This window comes from Furipterus horrens, unplaced genomic scaffold, assembly GCF_987537825.1.
Source record: "Furipterus horrens unplaced genomic scaffold, mFurHor1.1.pri manual_scaffold_1, whole genome shotgun sequence".
NCBI lineage: Eukaryota > Metazoa > Chordata > Mammalia > Chiroptera > Furipteridae > Furipterus > Furipterus horrens.
The window spans coordinates 148,614,856-148,629,316 of record NW_028327171.1 but is presented as its reverse complement, the minus strand read 5'-3'; the positions used below and the strand labels follow the sequence as shown (position 1 = coordinate 148,629,316).

At 35.7% G+C, this 14,461-nt stretch overlaps 1 protein-coding gene across 1 annotated transcript in view; it reads left to right on the top strand.

Moving 5' to 3' along the window:
* The window catches only part of NEB (nebulin), a 204,610-nt gene that overhangs the window by 93,266 nt on the left and 96,883 nt on the right, over positions 1-14,461 (top strand). The window contains exons 59-69 of the mRNA XM_090279733.1: positions 285-389; positions 2,605-2,712; positions 4,144-4,455; positions 4,993-5,196; positions 5,916-6,020; positions 7,118-7,225; positions 8,319-8,630; positions 9,536-9,739; positions 10,212-10,316; positions 11,238-11,345; positions 13,604-13,915. Coding sequence (XP_090135859.1) covers positions 285-389; positions 2,605-2,712; positions 4,144-4,455; positions 4,993-5,196; positions 5,916-6,020; positions 7,118-7,225; positions 8,319-8,630; positions 9,536-9,739; positions 10,212-10,316; positions 11,238-11,345; positions 13,604-13,915 — 1,983 coding nt within the window. The remainder of the gene's footprint in view (positions 1-284; positions 390-2,604; positions 2,713-4,143; positions 4,456-4,992; positions 5,197-5,915; positions 6,021-7,117; positions 7,226-8,318; positions 8,631-9,535; positions 9,740-10,211; positions 10,317-11,237; positions 11,346-13,603; positions 13,916-14,461) is intronic.

The following is a 14,461-nucleotide window of genomic DNA, read 5'->3' as shown; positions in this document are numbered from 1 at the left end:
GCCAAATGATGTTAAAACACTTTAATAACTAGTTGAGTTATAATTATCCATGAAACAGTAGGGTCACATTTACCTCCCAAATTATATACTTAAAAGCCTCTAAATAATTTCTGTTATTCCTGGTTTTAACCTTGATAACTAGCATTAAGACTCAAATCTCCAACTGAACACCTTTATTCAAATCTCATTTATTTTCCTTAATTAGATCAATAACAATCATGTTTTAATTTGATATTTTGTAATTCTTATTTCAAATGGTTTTCTATGAACATCTTTTCTGATAGCGTTTATATACAGAGGCCTGGGACAAAGACAAGACTCAAATTCATATAATGCCTGACACTCCGGAGATTCTGTTGGCAAGGCAGAACAAACTCAACTACAGTGAGGTAGGAGCAAAATTCTGTGGTGCTACACTTATTTTGATGTTGTACTATTGTTTGTTTTTCTACCCTTTTACGGAGGCATTTAGCTATCATGGTACATGTGGCTCCACAATATCAGCACTCCCCCATTCAATCTTTCATATCTGGTTTGCATATCATAGGCTATAAGATTACACAGGCAAAGTAAAATCGCATTATGTTTTTAGTTTATGGCCACTGCTAGTGTGACTTAGTGCGATTGAGTAGTATTTTTGGCATTTCCAAGAGGTAGGATAGCCAGATAAAATACTGGCTCAATATTTATACTAAAATATTATTTATTGTTTATCTGAAATTCAAGTTTAACTGGTCATGCTATCTTTTTGTTTGCTAAATCTGGCAACCTGGTAAAGGGGTTCTAATAATATGTGCCTCTTTCCCACCTGGATCCTTAGTAAAATTGAGAAGTAAAACTGAGGAGTAGAAATAAAACTCAAAATATCACATTTTTTTACTCCTAAAGTTAAGTTCAAGGACATATTTGTATTTGTATAAGAGGTTGACGAGCTGCTAACTGAACCACAGAACTGGGCTTCTCCCTCATCCAGGCACAGGCCACACAGGAGCAAGACAATCAGCTCCACCACTGTCAGTCTTGAGGTCCTACTTAGAGCCCAGAGAACCAGAGGAGCTTGTTCCTAGAGGAAGCAGCATGGGGCTGGGCTGAGCCTGCCCCATTATCCCATCCCTACCAGGTAGATAGATCAGTAAGTCACTACACTTCTCCAGCAGCAGAGAGAGTAAAGGCACCGTGAAAGGAATAAAGCCAGAGAAAACAACTGAGCTCTTTTGGTAGAAAGAAAAACTCAGGGATGGAAAGAAGTATTCTCCATTAACAATACTGATTACTGCTTTTTTTCTTTAAGTAAATGCAATTTTATAAGTGCATATTTTACTAATACAATAGAGCTAAAATTTAGAATCAAAGTTGTTACTAAGATCAAGTTATCTACATTTTTAAATTGTACTTCAATCTTTTTCTCATTTGTTTTTTAAACATTATAAAATATTACAGTTGTCAACAAAATTTAAGTAATAAAGAAATTAGTCAAAGTATATTATATATATATGTAAGGTATGTCCAGAAGGTGTCCAGCCATGTAATATGACAAATAGAGACATTTTTTGAAGAAGAGACAAGATACAAGAAACATTGTACATAGGACAGTGATGCCAAAGTGCCCTTCAAAGTAGGCACCTTGGGACCTCACGCAGTTCCCCCAGTCACATTCAGCTGCCCTGTTGTATTTTCCTGAATCTCATTGATGGTCTGAAATCTCTTCCCTTTCAAAGGGGATTTTAGTTTTGGGAAAAGCCAAAAGTTGCAGGACGCCAAGTCTAGGCTGTAGCAGGGTTGAGTCACCTGGGTTATTTGATGTTTCACCAAAAACTGTATATGAGATGTGATGCACGAGTGGGCACATTCTCATGATGAAGCTGCCAAACACAAGTTGCCCTTAGCTGTGGTCTTCTGAATTATCTGAATAGTTTTCATGGAGGATGTTCAAGCTTAATGCAAAATTTGACGCAGATTCATTGCTCTACTTACTCAGCCATTTTGAATACAACAGCCACACAGTACACATGCTCACTCAATGGCATCTATCACCCCCACTGACTAGTACAGTGAAGTCGTCATTGTTCACGCATGTGCATTCCAGTCCACTCACCTTGGCTACCGGGTTACATGGATGATGAGCAAACTGTTCTCATTTTATTAACAATGGCTGGACTTTTTCTGGACAGACCTCATATATTATAAACAAATAAATTAAATTTTGTCCTCCAATTTCTTTTTTACTTAGAAATATATATAGATTGATGCTTTATCCATCCATTTATATTACAGTTATGTTAATCTATGTTTAAATGCATAATATATCATTTAATCTACATGATATATAATCATCTATTACATATGATTGTATATTAATAACAGATTAATATACCAATCTATGCTATATAATAGATTAATACATCTGTGTTAATACCCATTGATATATCTCATTTGTTTGTAATGCTATATAGGTTTTTTGGTAAGATATAATTTATTTATTTTCAGATAGAATTTTAAATCATTTTCAGAGCCTGTCTTTTTTAAATAATATGGTATGTCACTTGATAATCTCTAAGTGGTTGCTGTCAAACCTTTGCTTTAACTCTAATTTTCTTTCTATAGACTTTGTATAAACTTGCAAATGAAGAAGCGAAGAAAAAAGGCTATGACTTGAGAAGTGATGCCATCCCAATTGTGGCAGCCAAGGCCTCCAGGGACATCGTCAGTGACGTGAGTAACAACACTCCATGTATGTATGTAGCTGAATGGGTTCGGGGGTCATTATTACAACAGGACGGTACATCTGTGTACCAGTTCAAGCACATTTATTCTGATTTAAATGAAAGAAATGCTTTTCATTGGAAAAAGCTCTTTTGCATTTTTAACTCCATAGGGAGGAGGTGTCTTAAAGTTAAGTGTAAAATTGAATTTGAATCTACAGTTGTTCTTATCTATAATTATGAGTCATTATCTCCATATTTTGAGCACATTGCTCACACAGAAATAAGAAAATTCCAGAAAAATGAAAACAATAGCTTGGTTCAATGTAGTATTGGTCCAACATAAAAAAAAAATAAAAAAATAAGCCTTGTTACAGTTAGGTCTAGGGAATACCTTTTCCTAAACCTGTTCTGGATTTTCACCAATCTTTCTTTGAAAAATTACTGTAAGTGCTTCCTTTTGAGTTATTTTTAAAGAAAAATAGAAAAACAGAGGCAAGCATCCAAAAACAATAAAATGGTGAGCATGATTTCTCTTTCTGCTGTCTCTGAAGAAAGTGGGTCCTAAATATGCATTAGGATTCATGTGACATTGTCAACTCAAGTGGAGAGAAAATATACAGAGTCAGCACTTACTACTGCCTCCACATTATGCTTTCTTGTTGTTATATAATTTGTTTTCTTACTTGAGGAATCCGAACAAACCTCAGCTAAGTTTGATTTCTGACAGAGCAAGATGCACAGGATAGAAAAACCAAGCCTACCCATTTCAGGGAGCCAAGTGACCCAGTCAGTAAAGTCAGCGCAGCCAGACTAGGGTGGGGTAATATGTGGCCTGGAGGGTGAAATGGTCCCTGTGAACTCAGGAGTAGCATTCTCAAAATCATATGTAAAACTTCTGGGTTAGTGATTTCACTAGCTCGAGATGAAGCAAAGGTAGCATATAAATCTGATTTATTTTCTTAAAAGTGCTACTGCCTTTATTTCCAGGGGCTTAATGTCTGCAAACCATAAAACTGTGTAGTTTGGCATACCTTCCCATAAAGTACTACTGTGAAGTCTAATCGGAGTTTAGAATGAGGAGATGAGCTGATATCCAGATGATTCCATTTATCCGCAAGAATTACCAATTTTAAAATGATAAACTAAAAAAACAAAGATTTAAATTATTTATTTTTAGAAAGAGGAGAAGGGAGGGAGAAAGAGGGGGAGAGAAACATCATTGTGTGGTTACTTCTTGTATATCCACAACCAGGGACCTGGCCTGCAACCCAGGCATATGCCCTGACTGGGAATCCAACCAGCAACGCTTTGGTTCTCAGGCCAGTGCTCAATCCACTGAGCTACACCAGCCAGGTTTAAAATAATAAACTTTTAAATTAATAAGACTTTTAGCCTTTTATATTTATTTTTATTTTTTAAATGACTGATTTTATTTCAGTACAAATACAAAGTTGGTTATCGCAAGCAGCTTGGCCACCACATTGGAGCCCGGAACATCAAAGATGACCCCAAGATGATGTGGTGCATGCATGTGGCCAAGATCCAGAGTGACAGGGAGTACAAGAAGGACTTTGAGAAGTGGAAGACCAAGTACAGCAGCCCCGTGGACATGCTGGGGGTGGTTCTGGCCAAGAAGTGCCAGACGTTAGTCAGTGATATAGACTATAAGAACTACCTGCACCAGTGGACGTGCCTGCCCGACCAGAATGACGTCATCCACGCTCGGCAGGCCTATGAAATCCAGAGTGACGTGAGTACTGAGACCCACCAGTGACCACGCTCAGGATAGTAATACAGCAATTTTTAGTGGGTGTGTCACAAGATTTTTTAAAACGTGTAATGCCTATTTCATCAGGGCACTGACCTCTTTCCCTTAGATTGTAAAAAAAAATAAACAAATAACAATAGCCAACACAACAATAGCCATCTGATATGAATGAACCAAAATTATAGTTTTTTTTTTGTCAGATCAACAAAAAGTATATTTTTGATGTACTGCAAAATTTTAGTAATTCGTTTATGTGTGCCATGAGATGAAAAGGGTTCAAAATACCTGCAGTAATACATAGATAATGGTCTAGGATTAGGTAAAGTTCTCAGAAAGAATTTTTTTTCTCTTCACCTCCCCATTCACTATGCTATACTTTTCTTTTAGAGAGAACATAATATTTTTAAAGACATAGGCATGAAATTCAGCTATCCAAGTTTTCCAGTCTTTTTCTTCCATTTTTGAAGTCAAGTATCATTAACAACCTTAGTAATACTTGCTTTGTGTTTATCACACCAGAACTTTTATAAATCAGATCTCCAGTGGATGAAAGGTATTGGCTGGGTCCCCATTGGGTCTCTGGATGTGGTCAAGTGCAAGAGAGCTGGAGAGATTCTGAGTGACAACATCTACCGCCAGCCTCCCAACAAATTTAAGTTTACCAGTGTGACTGATTCCCTGGAACAGGTGCTGGCAAAGAACAATGCCATCACCATGAACAAGGTGAGCTCCAGTTTGGGGGTAAGTAAAACAGAGCTATATATTCCTGAGAATATTTATAATTAAGTTAATATTTTTTTGTTTTATTTAATTACCATCGTATGTATAGTGATGTTGTTGAGTTCTCTATTCAGTTACATTATATGTGGGCATTTCTGCTTTGATATCTCTTGTGAAATCACCAGAGTTAAGAATAGACAGCTATTTGGTGTGCAAATTGTTTGAAATCTCTGGAAGTTATATATGGTTTGGTATCAAGGTTTTTTTCTTGTTGGGTACTCATATAGGTAAGTATAGAACAAACAAGTCAAATACAAGTCTCCATAACATTTATTTAAAAAAAAGAAATCTAGAGATGGTTAGTCCAGGTACATTTGCAGTTAATAAACAAACAACAAACAAAAGACTGAGAAGAATTTGTTCATATAGCCACAGTCATGTGGATGTACATACATGCTTGGAAAATATTTGCTTTTCATTTACTTGGAGTGGAGATGATTTTGTAATAAAATGCACACAGCTTTATTATTCATATCTCAGCCTACATTTATATTTAGTAATAATAATTTTGTAATATCAAAGAGACTGAAAAATAGTGGTCTACAATACACAACACAGATAGTGCGGATGCTGGTTTTAACTTCATTGGGATCTCTAAATTGGAAAATTCTGTTTATAGCAAACATTGTGAGCTAATTCATTAACTTTTTTATCTCTCACAGCGCTTATACACAGAAGCCTGGGACAAAGACAAAACCCAAATCCACATCATGCCTGATACACCTGAAATTATGTTGGCAAGACAAAATAAAATAAATTACAGTGAGGTAAGACCATTTATTTTATTTCCTTGAGATGACCACATTGATTTTTGCTGATGTCATAGAAAGATCAGAATTATGGATTTAATTCTTGTATGGACCAATTGGTTTAGTTTTATCTTTTATGGACATTTTTCTGCCCTGAAGATATGTATAATTGTATTCAAAATGTAGATAAGTAGATAGAAAAATAGATAAATACTAAAATTTCTCCATATCAGGAGGGGGGAAAAGCTCTCAAAGTCAACTATTAATGATTGAAACAAATTGTAATTTTAATTAAAAAGTAATTATTGCTATTTATCAGATTTTTACTTGTTTCAAAACTTATTCTATGAGGTTTTTCTTTGGTTGCTCATCTGTAAAACAGGATGAAAATACCTATCTTGAAGACTGTCTGTGATGACCAAAGGAGGTCATATATATATATATATATATATATATATATATATATAATATTTGTATATTAAAAAAATATTCCCAGTCTGGTACAAAATATCAACAGTTGTCTAATAATTTTAATTTTTCCCCTTCGCATTTAAGTCACCATGAAAATTAGATTTTTAATATACTCAAAATAGCTTGAAGTTTATTTACAAGAACTAAAAGACAATTCTTAAATTTACCTATTTTAGAATTGTCCGAAGACGGTAAAGTATGTTCTTTTATGCGTTATCTCCAGCTAAATTTGTCATCATGTATCTTTGCAGTCGAGAAATATTGCTACAGAAACAGCTTCTTGCCCAGTTGTTCCTGACAAAGAATTATGTGGTTTTATTCAGGAAGAATTCTGATTTCTTATGTGTCTGTGCATGTGTCTTCAATTTTAACAGAAGGGGGAAGGCAGACTTTTCTTCAGTTTGAGAACCCTGAAAGTTTTAAGTATTCATTTTAAAGACTTGGCCATATTCATTTTTTTACCCATAGTGATTACTTTTGCCTATAAAAATGTAGCCCTCAAAAAGAGGGATGCTTATATCTTTTTAAAATTTATTTAAGGCTGAATATACTGCAGTTCTGCATCCAAAAGTAGTCTTTCTTTGGCAAAAATACATTTTTAGAGGAAAAGCAAGTACTGAATCTAAAAGCTCTTCTGTCCTCAGAGCCTCTATCGCCGGGCGATGGAAGAAGCCAAGAAAGAAGGCTATGACTTGAGAAGCGACGCCATTCCCATTGTGGTTGCCAAGGCCTCCAGGGACATTGCCAGTGATGTAAGAGCTGATCAAGTGCCTGCCTACCTTTGCTACCAGCAGGCCAGACCCTGCACTGGGGACCACATTGGAACCCAGCTGGAAGTCTCTTTCGTCATCATCCATTTTAACCACCTTTATTTTATAGGCTAATAAGTTGAAGTTTTGACACTGTAGGTGATGTGCCCCAGATCACAAGCATCATAAGACAAAGTCTACACTAGAATGTGGTTCCTTTGACTCTAGTCATTTGGGCTTTGCTTAATAAAACTGAGTGACTTGATTAAAGTTGGATGGACATGTGTTTAGCTACTCCTAAAACCTCATGCGCTCTCCTCAGGACACACCTAAGGCAGAAATTCCAGGGAAGAAGTAAGCTTCATCGAGTTCTCACCCATGACTTCCAAAAGGACATAGAATAACAAAAACAGAACAAAACAAAAGCTGTAAATTTCCTTGCTTAGGAGTCCACAAAATCAATATTCCTTTAGCCTGAAAATGAAAACATCAGATTCCTTGACAACTTAATATTAATCCAAGAGTAACAATATTGTCCATTTTTGTAGGTTTTTCTTTTTTTATCATGATACAACACATAACATAAAATTTACTATCTTAACCATTATTAAGCATACAGTTCAACAGTGTTAAGTATGTTCTCACTTTTTCATCTTGCAAAACTGAAACTATCCCCATCAGAAAACAAAAACTGCCCAGTTTTAAACTGCACCCCAGATCATTTGTGCAGAGGAAATTATTTCTCAGAATGGCTTAGAGAAATAAAATTGACGAACCCACCCACACGACCAACGTCTGAGACACTGTTTATCACTCTAATTGAGCTCACCTTTTCAATGTTCATCTTTAATCACTTTTTGTCAACATATAATTTTTAGCATAACATAAAGGAATCATTGTGGAGTTAGACTGTGGGAGTGTGAGGATGACCACACTGTCAGGCGTCCAGTGGAGTCAGCACGCCTCAATGTGTAGCCTCACAGCAGTGTGTGATGAAACACCCCTAGTGTCTTTCCCAGAAAAGCATCACGGCAGAAAGAATAATAGGAGGCAGCTCTTCGTGCTTCCTCCTCATTCCCTGGCTTTTCTCTTTCAGTACAAATACAAAGAAGCTTATCGTAAGGAATTGGGTCACCTCATTGGTGCCCGTGCAATACATGACGACCCCAAGATGATGTGGTCCCTTCACATTGCCAAAGTGCTGAGTGACCGCGAGTATAAGAAAGAATTTGAGAAATACAAGACCAGATACAGCAGCCCAGTGGACATGCTTGGTATCGTTTTGGCCAAGAAATGTCAGACGTTGGTCAGTGATGTGGACTACAAACATCTTCTGCATGAGTGGACGTGCTTGCCCGACCAGAACGACGTCATCCATGCTCGGAAAGCTTATGACCTCCAGAGTGACGTGAGTATTCCTGATGCTGGCTCTGCATGTTAAAAGCAGCTCTGAAACATGTCCGTGGATTCTGACTAGTGGCAATGGACTGGAATTTGTTTGTATATTTCTGAATAATATACAATTGAATGTTCCAAAACAGTTTCCCATTGGTAACCCTACAGTTTATTTCACAATTTTTCTTCCCCAAAAGTTATATGTAAAAGAGGAAATAAAGTATGTATTATCAATTCCATACAGGTATATTTCTTCCTGGTGACTCAGGCTTCCTTTGTCTGAGTTAGTCCCCCGAAATATATAACTACACATTTGGGGGCAGAAGTGGTAGAAATGTATGTATATGTCAATGGAGGGTAGTATGGAAGAGTTAGGAAACAAAAGTATATTATGCTAAATTATTCTAACAAACATTCATATTTTTATATCTACTGACAGGAAAATACTAAAACATTCTTATCTTTTTCATGAAAACCTGTATAGTTTTTTGAACTAATGTCACCCCAGTAAATTAAAGAATAAATAAAAATAAAGTAAAATAAAATAAAGTTGGTTCTTAAAAACAATAATCTAATTTTTATTAACAATTAGCATGTCCTATTGAGAGTAAAATAAAATAATTAGGAAAATATCTAATATACTATATTGTTTTAAAAATATGTAATATGCTCAAGGGCATGACCGTGTGTTTTATGTTTAAAAAAATCTCATAATTCTTGGTGTAATCCTCTGTACCAAAAAAATACTTAGGAAAAATATATACTCATAATTTAATAATGTTTATTAATGAGTGATCCACTGTCCTAGGATCCTTATTTGTTCATCAGTAGTTTTGTATTTTCTCTACTGTGAGTCATTTTGTGACGGTGAATCTGAAACATTGATTAATAAATGTGTTTTTACCTATTGATTTGCAGAATTTGTATAAGGCAGACCTTGAATGGATGAAAGGCATTGGCTGGGTCCCCATTGGCTCCTTGGAAGTTACTAAAGCCAAGAGGGCCACAGAGATACTGAGTGACACTATTTACCGTCAGCGTCCAGATGCACTGAAATTTACCAGCATAACTGACACCCCAGAGCAAGTGCTGGCAAAGAGCAATGCTATAAACATGAATAAGGTGAGTCTTTACTCCTCACTGTTAGGTATCAATATTCAACATAAAACAAGGTAAAAATTCTGATATATTATTACATTTTAAAGATTCCTATAGGGTTTATGATACCTTTAAAAATGACTTTTCTATTGTAAATCCATAGTTACTTGTTAATACTTTAAAATATTAAAATGATGTTTAAAATACTATGTGCTATAATTATTTTATAATTACAGATTTAAATACTACAACTCAATTATATTTTTCAAAACTGCTATAGAATTTTAATAACAAACAGTAGAAACTCTGAGTCCACAAAATAGTGAGCTAAATACTCTTGGAAATAGTAATTTATCTACATAAAAGGTAGGAATTTATGCAACTTTAATCATTTTATTTCTGCTTTGTATAGAGGAGAGGTGACTGGCACAGAATACGTAAAGAAAGTCTATGAATTCCAGAATAAGTTTTCTCATCTCTTTTTGTTTTTTCATAGCGCTTGTATACGGAAGCCTGGGACAATGATAAGAAAACAATCCATGTCATGCCTGATACGCCAGAAATCATGCTGGCCAAACTCAACCGAATAAACTACAGTGATGTGAGTGAACTATTGATCTTGTAATGAACAGAAAGACAAAAACGAATTGGCATCACTGTTTCCTTTATGAGTTGCTTTGACTAATTTATTACACATATGCCAAACTAACATTGTCATTAAAAGATAGTTCTCCCTTGATTCAATTTTGGGCTATGTGGTATAGGTCCACAAAGCAGGCCAGCCTTTTAACAACAAATTATCATGGAACAAGATGTTTATCGAGAAATATTCTAATAGGAATTATACTCCTAAAGCCTTATCCTACAGGTCAGTGAGGGTAGCAAGTCCCTATTTTATTTAACAACTTTATTAGGCAGGCACTGGCTTGGAACTCACTTGATAGTCAGTTTTTATGCCCTGCATTGTTTTGCTGCTTCATTACTATTCTGATTACCATTTAATGTTATTTGCAAGCATTTTTCTAGGCATCTGATTAAGAATCAACATTTTCATCAGGGCCATGGTTCTGAAATCCTACCTTACTAATAGACCATGGTCTGCGATGATAGTCCACAGTAAAATGAGAAAAAATAAGGACAGTGCGTTGAGTTTTTCATGAACCAAAATACATTCCTTATTCTTTCATCTTTAGTGTTAAAATAGTCTTTCTTTAATATTGTGATGGTGATAGTAAGTACTTTTTTTAACATGTGTCTGTTTAGAAAAACAAAATTTTGACAACCACATGCTGCTCTTGCCCGAACATTTTTGAAATTTGACTATCAATAAAATTCCAAAGTTTAGACCATGTGCCTTAAAATCCTTAATTGCCTATGAAATCAAGTTTTGTACAAGTCCACCCTCATACTTCACTTTGTGGGCTTGTTTCTGTAGTTTAAATAAAGATGGAGAAAAATTAGTTAATTAGCAGTTTCCTTTTTATTGAAAGAAGGAATGATTTAATGACTCTCTTTTCTATAGAAACTCTATAAACTTGCTTTGGAAGAGTCCAAGAAGGAAGGCTATGACTTGCGTGTGGATGCCATTCCAATCAAAGCAGCCAAGGCTTCCAGAGATATTGCTAGTGACGTAAGTTGATGTTTTTAAAAGAGGCATTTAATATTCAAAGATGTTCACAAATGAAAGCTTTTATAGTTTTTCTTAACAGAACTTTTGTTGTCCCTATATGTCTCAATTTCACTGTGATTCCTGCATGCAAAAAGTTGCAAATAAAAACAACAATACAAGATACTATGTCCATTATACCTATCAATTAATGATAGATGTATTTTCTTAAATATAAATATTTTATGGATATTAAAATGGGTTCATGTTTTTGAAACTGAACAGTAGTTGACACAAATACTTGTTTAAAAAAAAAGAAAACAGCCTTGATAGCACATGCAAATCTACCAATATAAATGTGAACACTTTCCTGCTACTTCTATCCATTTATTCTGGCATTAAAAGAAGACTCCATGATGGATGCATTTTAGAGTTTTGGTTCATACTTTGTAACTTTTAGTGAGCTTTTCTTACCAAGATGCCCCTAATTGATTGCAAGAACAAACTGAGAACTAAGAGAAGCTTTTTCTCAGTACCCATTTGTCTCTTCTCTCTAATTCTTCCTTCCTCATGGGAAACATCGCGGGAGAATTTCCAGTGCCCTCATTCTGTACCAGGGCTGCTTAGAACCCAAATTCAGAGTTTTCTTCTTCTAGAAGAGTCCCATGCCTCAGATTTATACTTCATTCCTTCTATTATTTAAACATTTTCTGGCTGTCAAGCTGCAGAAACCCACACTATGATAATCTCATGGTAAAATGGACCAAAAACATGTTATTCTTAAATTTTAAAAGTAGATAGAGTGTTGGCCCCAAGGCAGTGACTTTCTCATGATGAAAGTTCAACAACATTGACAGGCTATTTCCTGGTGACACTATCTGAAAGTAGCCCATATCCTTGAACAAGGAATCACTATACAGTCTAATTACAAGGAATATATTCTAAAATATTCTAAATATTAAATCATTTTTAGGAAAAATATAGCCACACCTTTAAATTCAGTAGATGCTTATTTAAATTATACAAGATGTATTACCTTTACTTGTTAAGCAATCCAATGTAAGCTAGGTAGTATTGTCACTGGACAGGGACTGGGCCTGGAGTAGGTCTGCCTCAGGCTGGCCTGTAGTGTGTGGGTTTTTTACTTAGTGCAGGAAAGATTCACAATCAACACGAGTCCAGGTGATTTTGAGAATGTTTATTAAAGTCAGGACGGTGAAACAAGGGGAGGACTTAGGGTAGAAGAAGCAACAGGAGAGAACATAGGTGGTGCTTTGCTCTGGCTGCCTAGAAACATTATAGGAAAAGAGTGAGCCAAGGAAGGGCTGCTTTTAGCTCACTGGGAAGTAAGAGGAAAAGGAGGCCTTGGAGACAGAATCAGGGGATAAGCTGGGATGAACTGCCACTTCCTGCTGCTCCCCTGGTTGCAAGTCTTGTGGGGACCCTGAGAGTTTAAGAGGAAGTAAAAAGTTCATGCCCGAGAAGGGGCATGGGCATGCTCTAGAGGGAGCCTGCACTGGTGTTCTTTGTCTTGAGTGTTTTATCTCTTTTCTGTGGGAGAGACTCTTAGGGGAGGGTTTCAGCAGAATATTCACCAGCTTTTCCAGGTGCATTGTTAATATGCCGGTGCATCAAAACGAGCACATAGGGGAGTTTGTGATTATTCTTTGGTCTGCTTTACTGTTTTACTTTTATCCTAGGTCTGTCTGGCTCAGTCAGGTTTTTCATATTTGTTTCCCTGATTTCATCCGTCCTTGGGTTTTGTTGGCAATAGTGACATTAATTGGGTCTCTGTTCTCTATCTCCCTGACCAACATGATTTGAGCTATGTATTCTTGGTTAGGGAGGAAAGATATAAACCCTTGTTTCTTGGTTAGGGAAGATTAGTTCTTGGGATTCACTAGCTGGATATAAGTTGTTCAAATTGTTTGAGCTTGTTTAATTTTCTTGTCTCAGTTTTTCCATTCCCCTTGGCAAGGAATTTTCCTAGCTTCTTACTATCCTACCTCACTATAGTTTAGGAGAAAGGGGAAAATATGAGGAACCAGAAGCTACTCCATTTTAGTCTCAACTCTGCCACCTACTTGTGATGTTATCATGAACAAAGTACTTAACCCCTCTAGGTTTTAGGTTTCTATTTTATAAAATAGGGTTGATAATACTAACCTTTCTCTCTCACACTAGTGGTAGCAAAAATCAAAGGAAATAATGTATGTATGAAATTGTGAAATGTGATATAAGTGAAATGTTTTTATCATTAAACTCATATCCCTTTTTTTCAGTATAAGTATAAGGAAGGCTACCGTAAACAGCTCGGCCACCACATTGGGGCCCGAAACATTAAGGATGACCCCAAGATGATGTGGTCCATGCATGTGGCCAAGATCCAGAGTGACAGGGAATACAAGAAGGACTTTGAGAAGTGGAAGACCAAGTACAGCAGCCCCGTGGACATGCTGGGGGTGGTGCTTGCCAAGAAGTGTCAGATCCTTGTAAGCGACATAGACTACAAGCACCCCCTGCACGAATGGACCTGCCTGCCTGATCAGAACGATGTCATCCATGCTCGGAAGGCCTATGACCTTCAGAGTGATGTGAGTAGGTCTAATGTTATTCAGCATGTGTTTAAAAGGTTTTAAAAAAAGATTCTAATTTTTTGTATCATAGAATCTTTTGGCAATCTGGTTAAATCTATATACAACTTTTTACAACAATGTCATAAAATGTGCAACTTAAAAATATACATACATATTTATACATATATGTATGTATATGTATGCTTTTTATTAACATTATTAAATAAAAAGATCTAGCAGTGGGAGTTTAATCTCAAAGAAGCGATAAGCATAAATTTCAAGATGTCTGCAACAACTGTAATAGAATATAAAAATATCTGTGATTTCTATTGCTGACCAAGCCCCATGTAGTGTTACTACTACTGTGATCTCTTGCCTAAACTTACAATTGAAAGAAATATTATATTTTAGTTAGAGGTTAATGAAAATATATATATATATATATATATTTTTTTTTCTATCCAAGTTCATTTATATCAGATTAAGAATTCCTGGTTAAACACAACCTATTTTTTCACATGAATTTATTGCCTTATATTTTTTTCTGACTACTTAACTTACAGA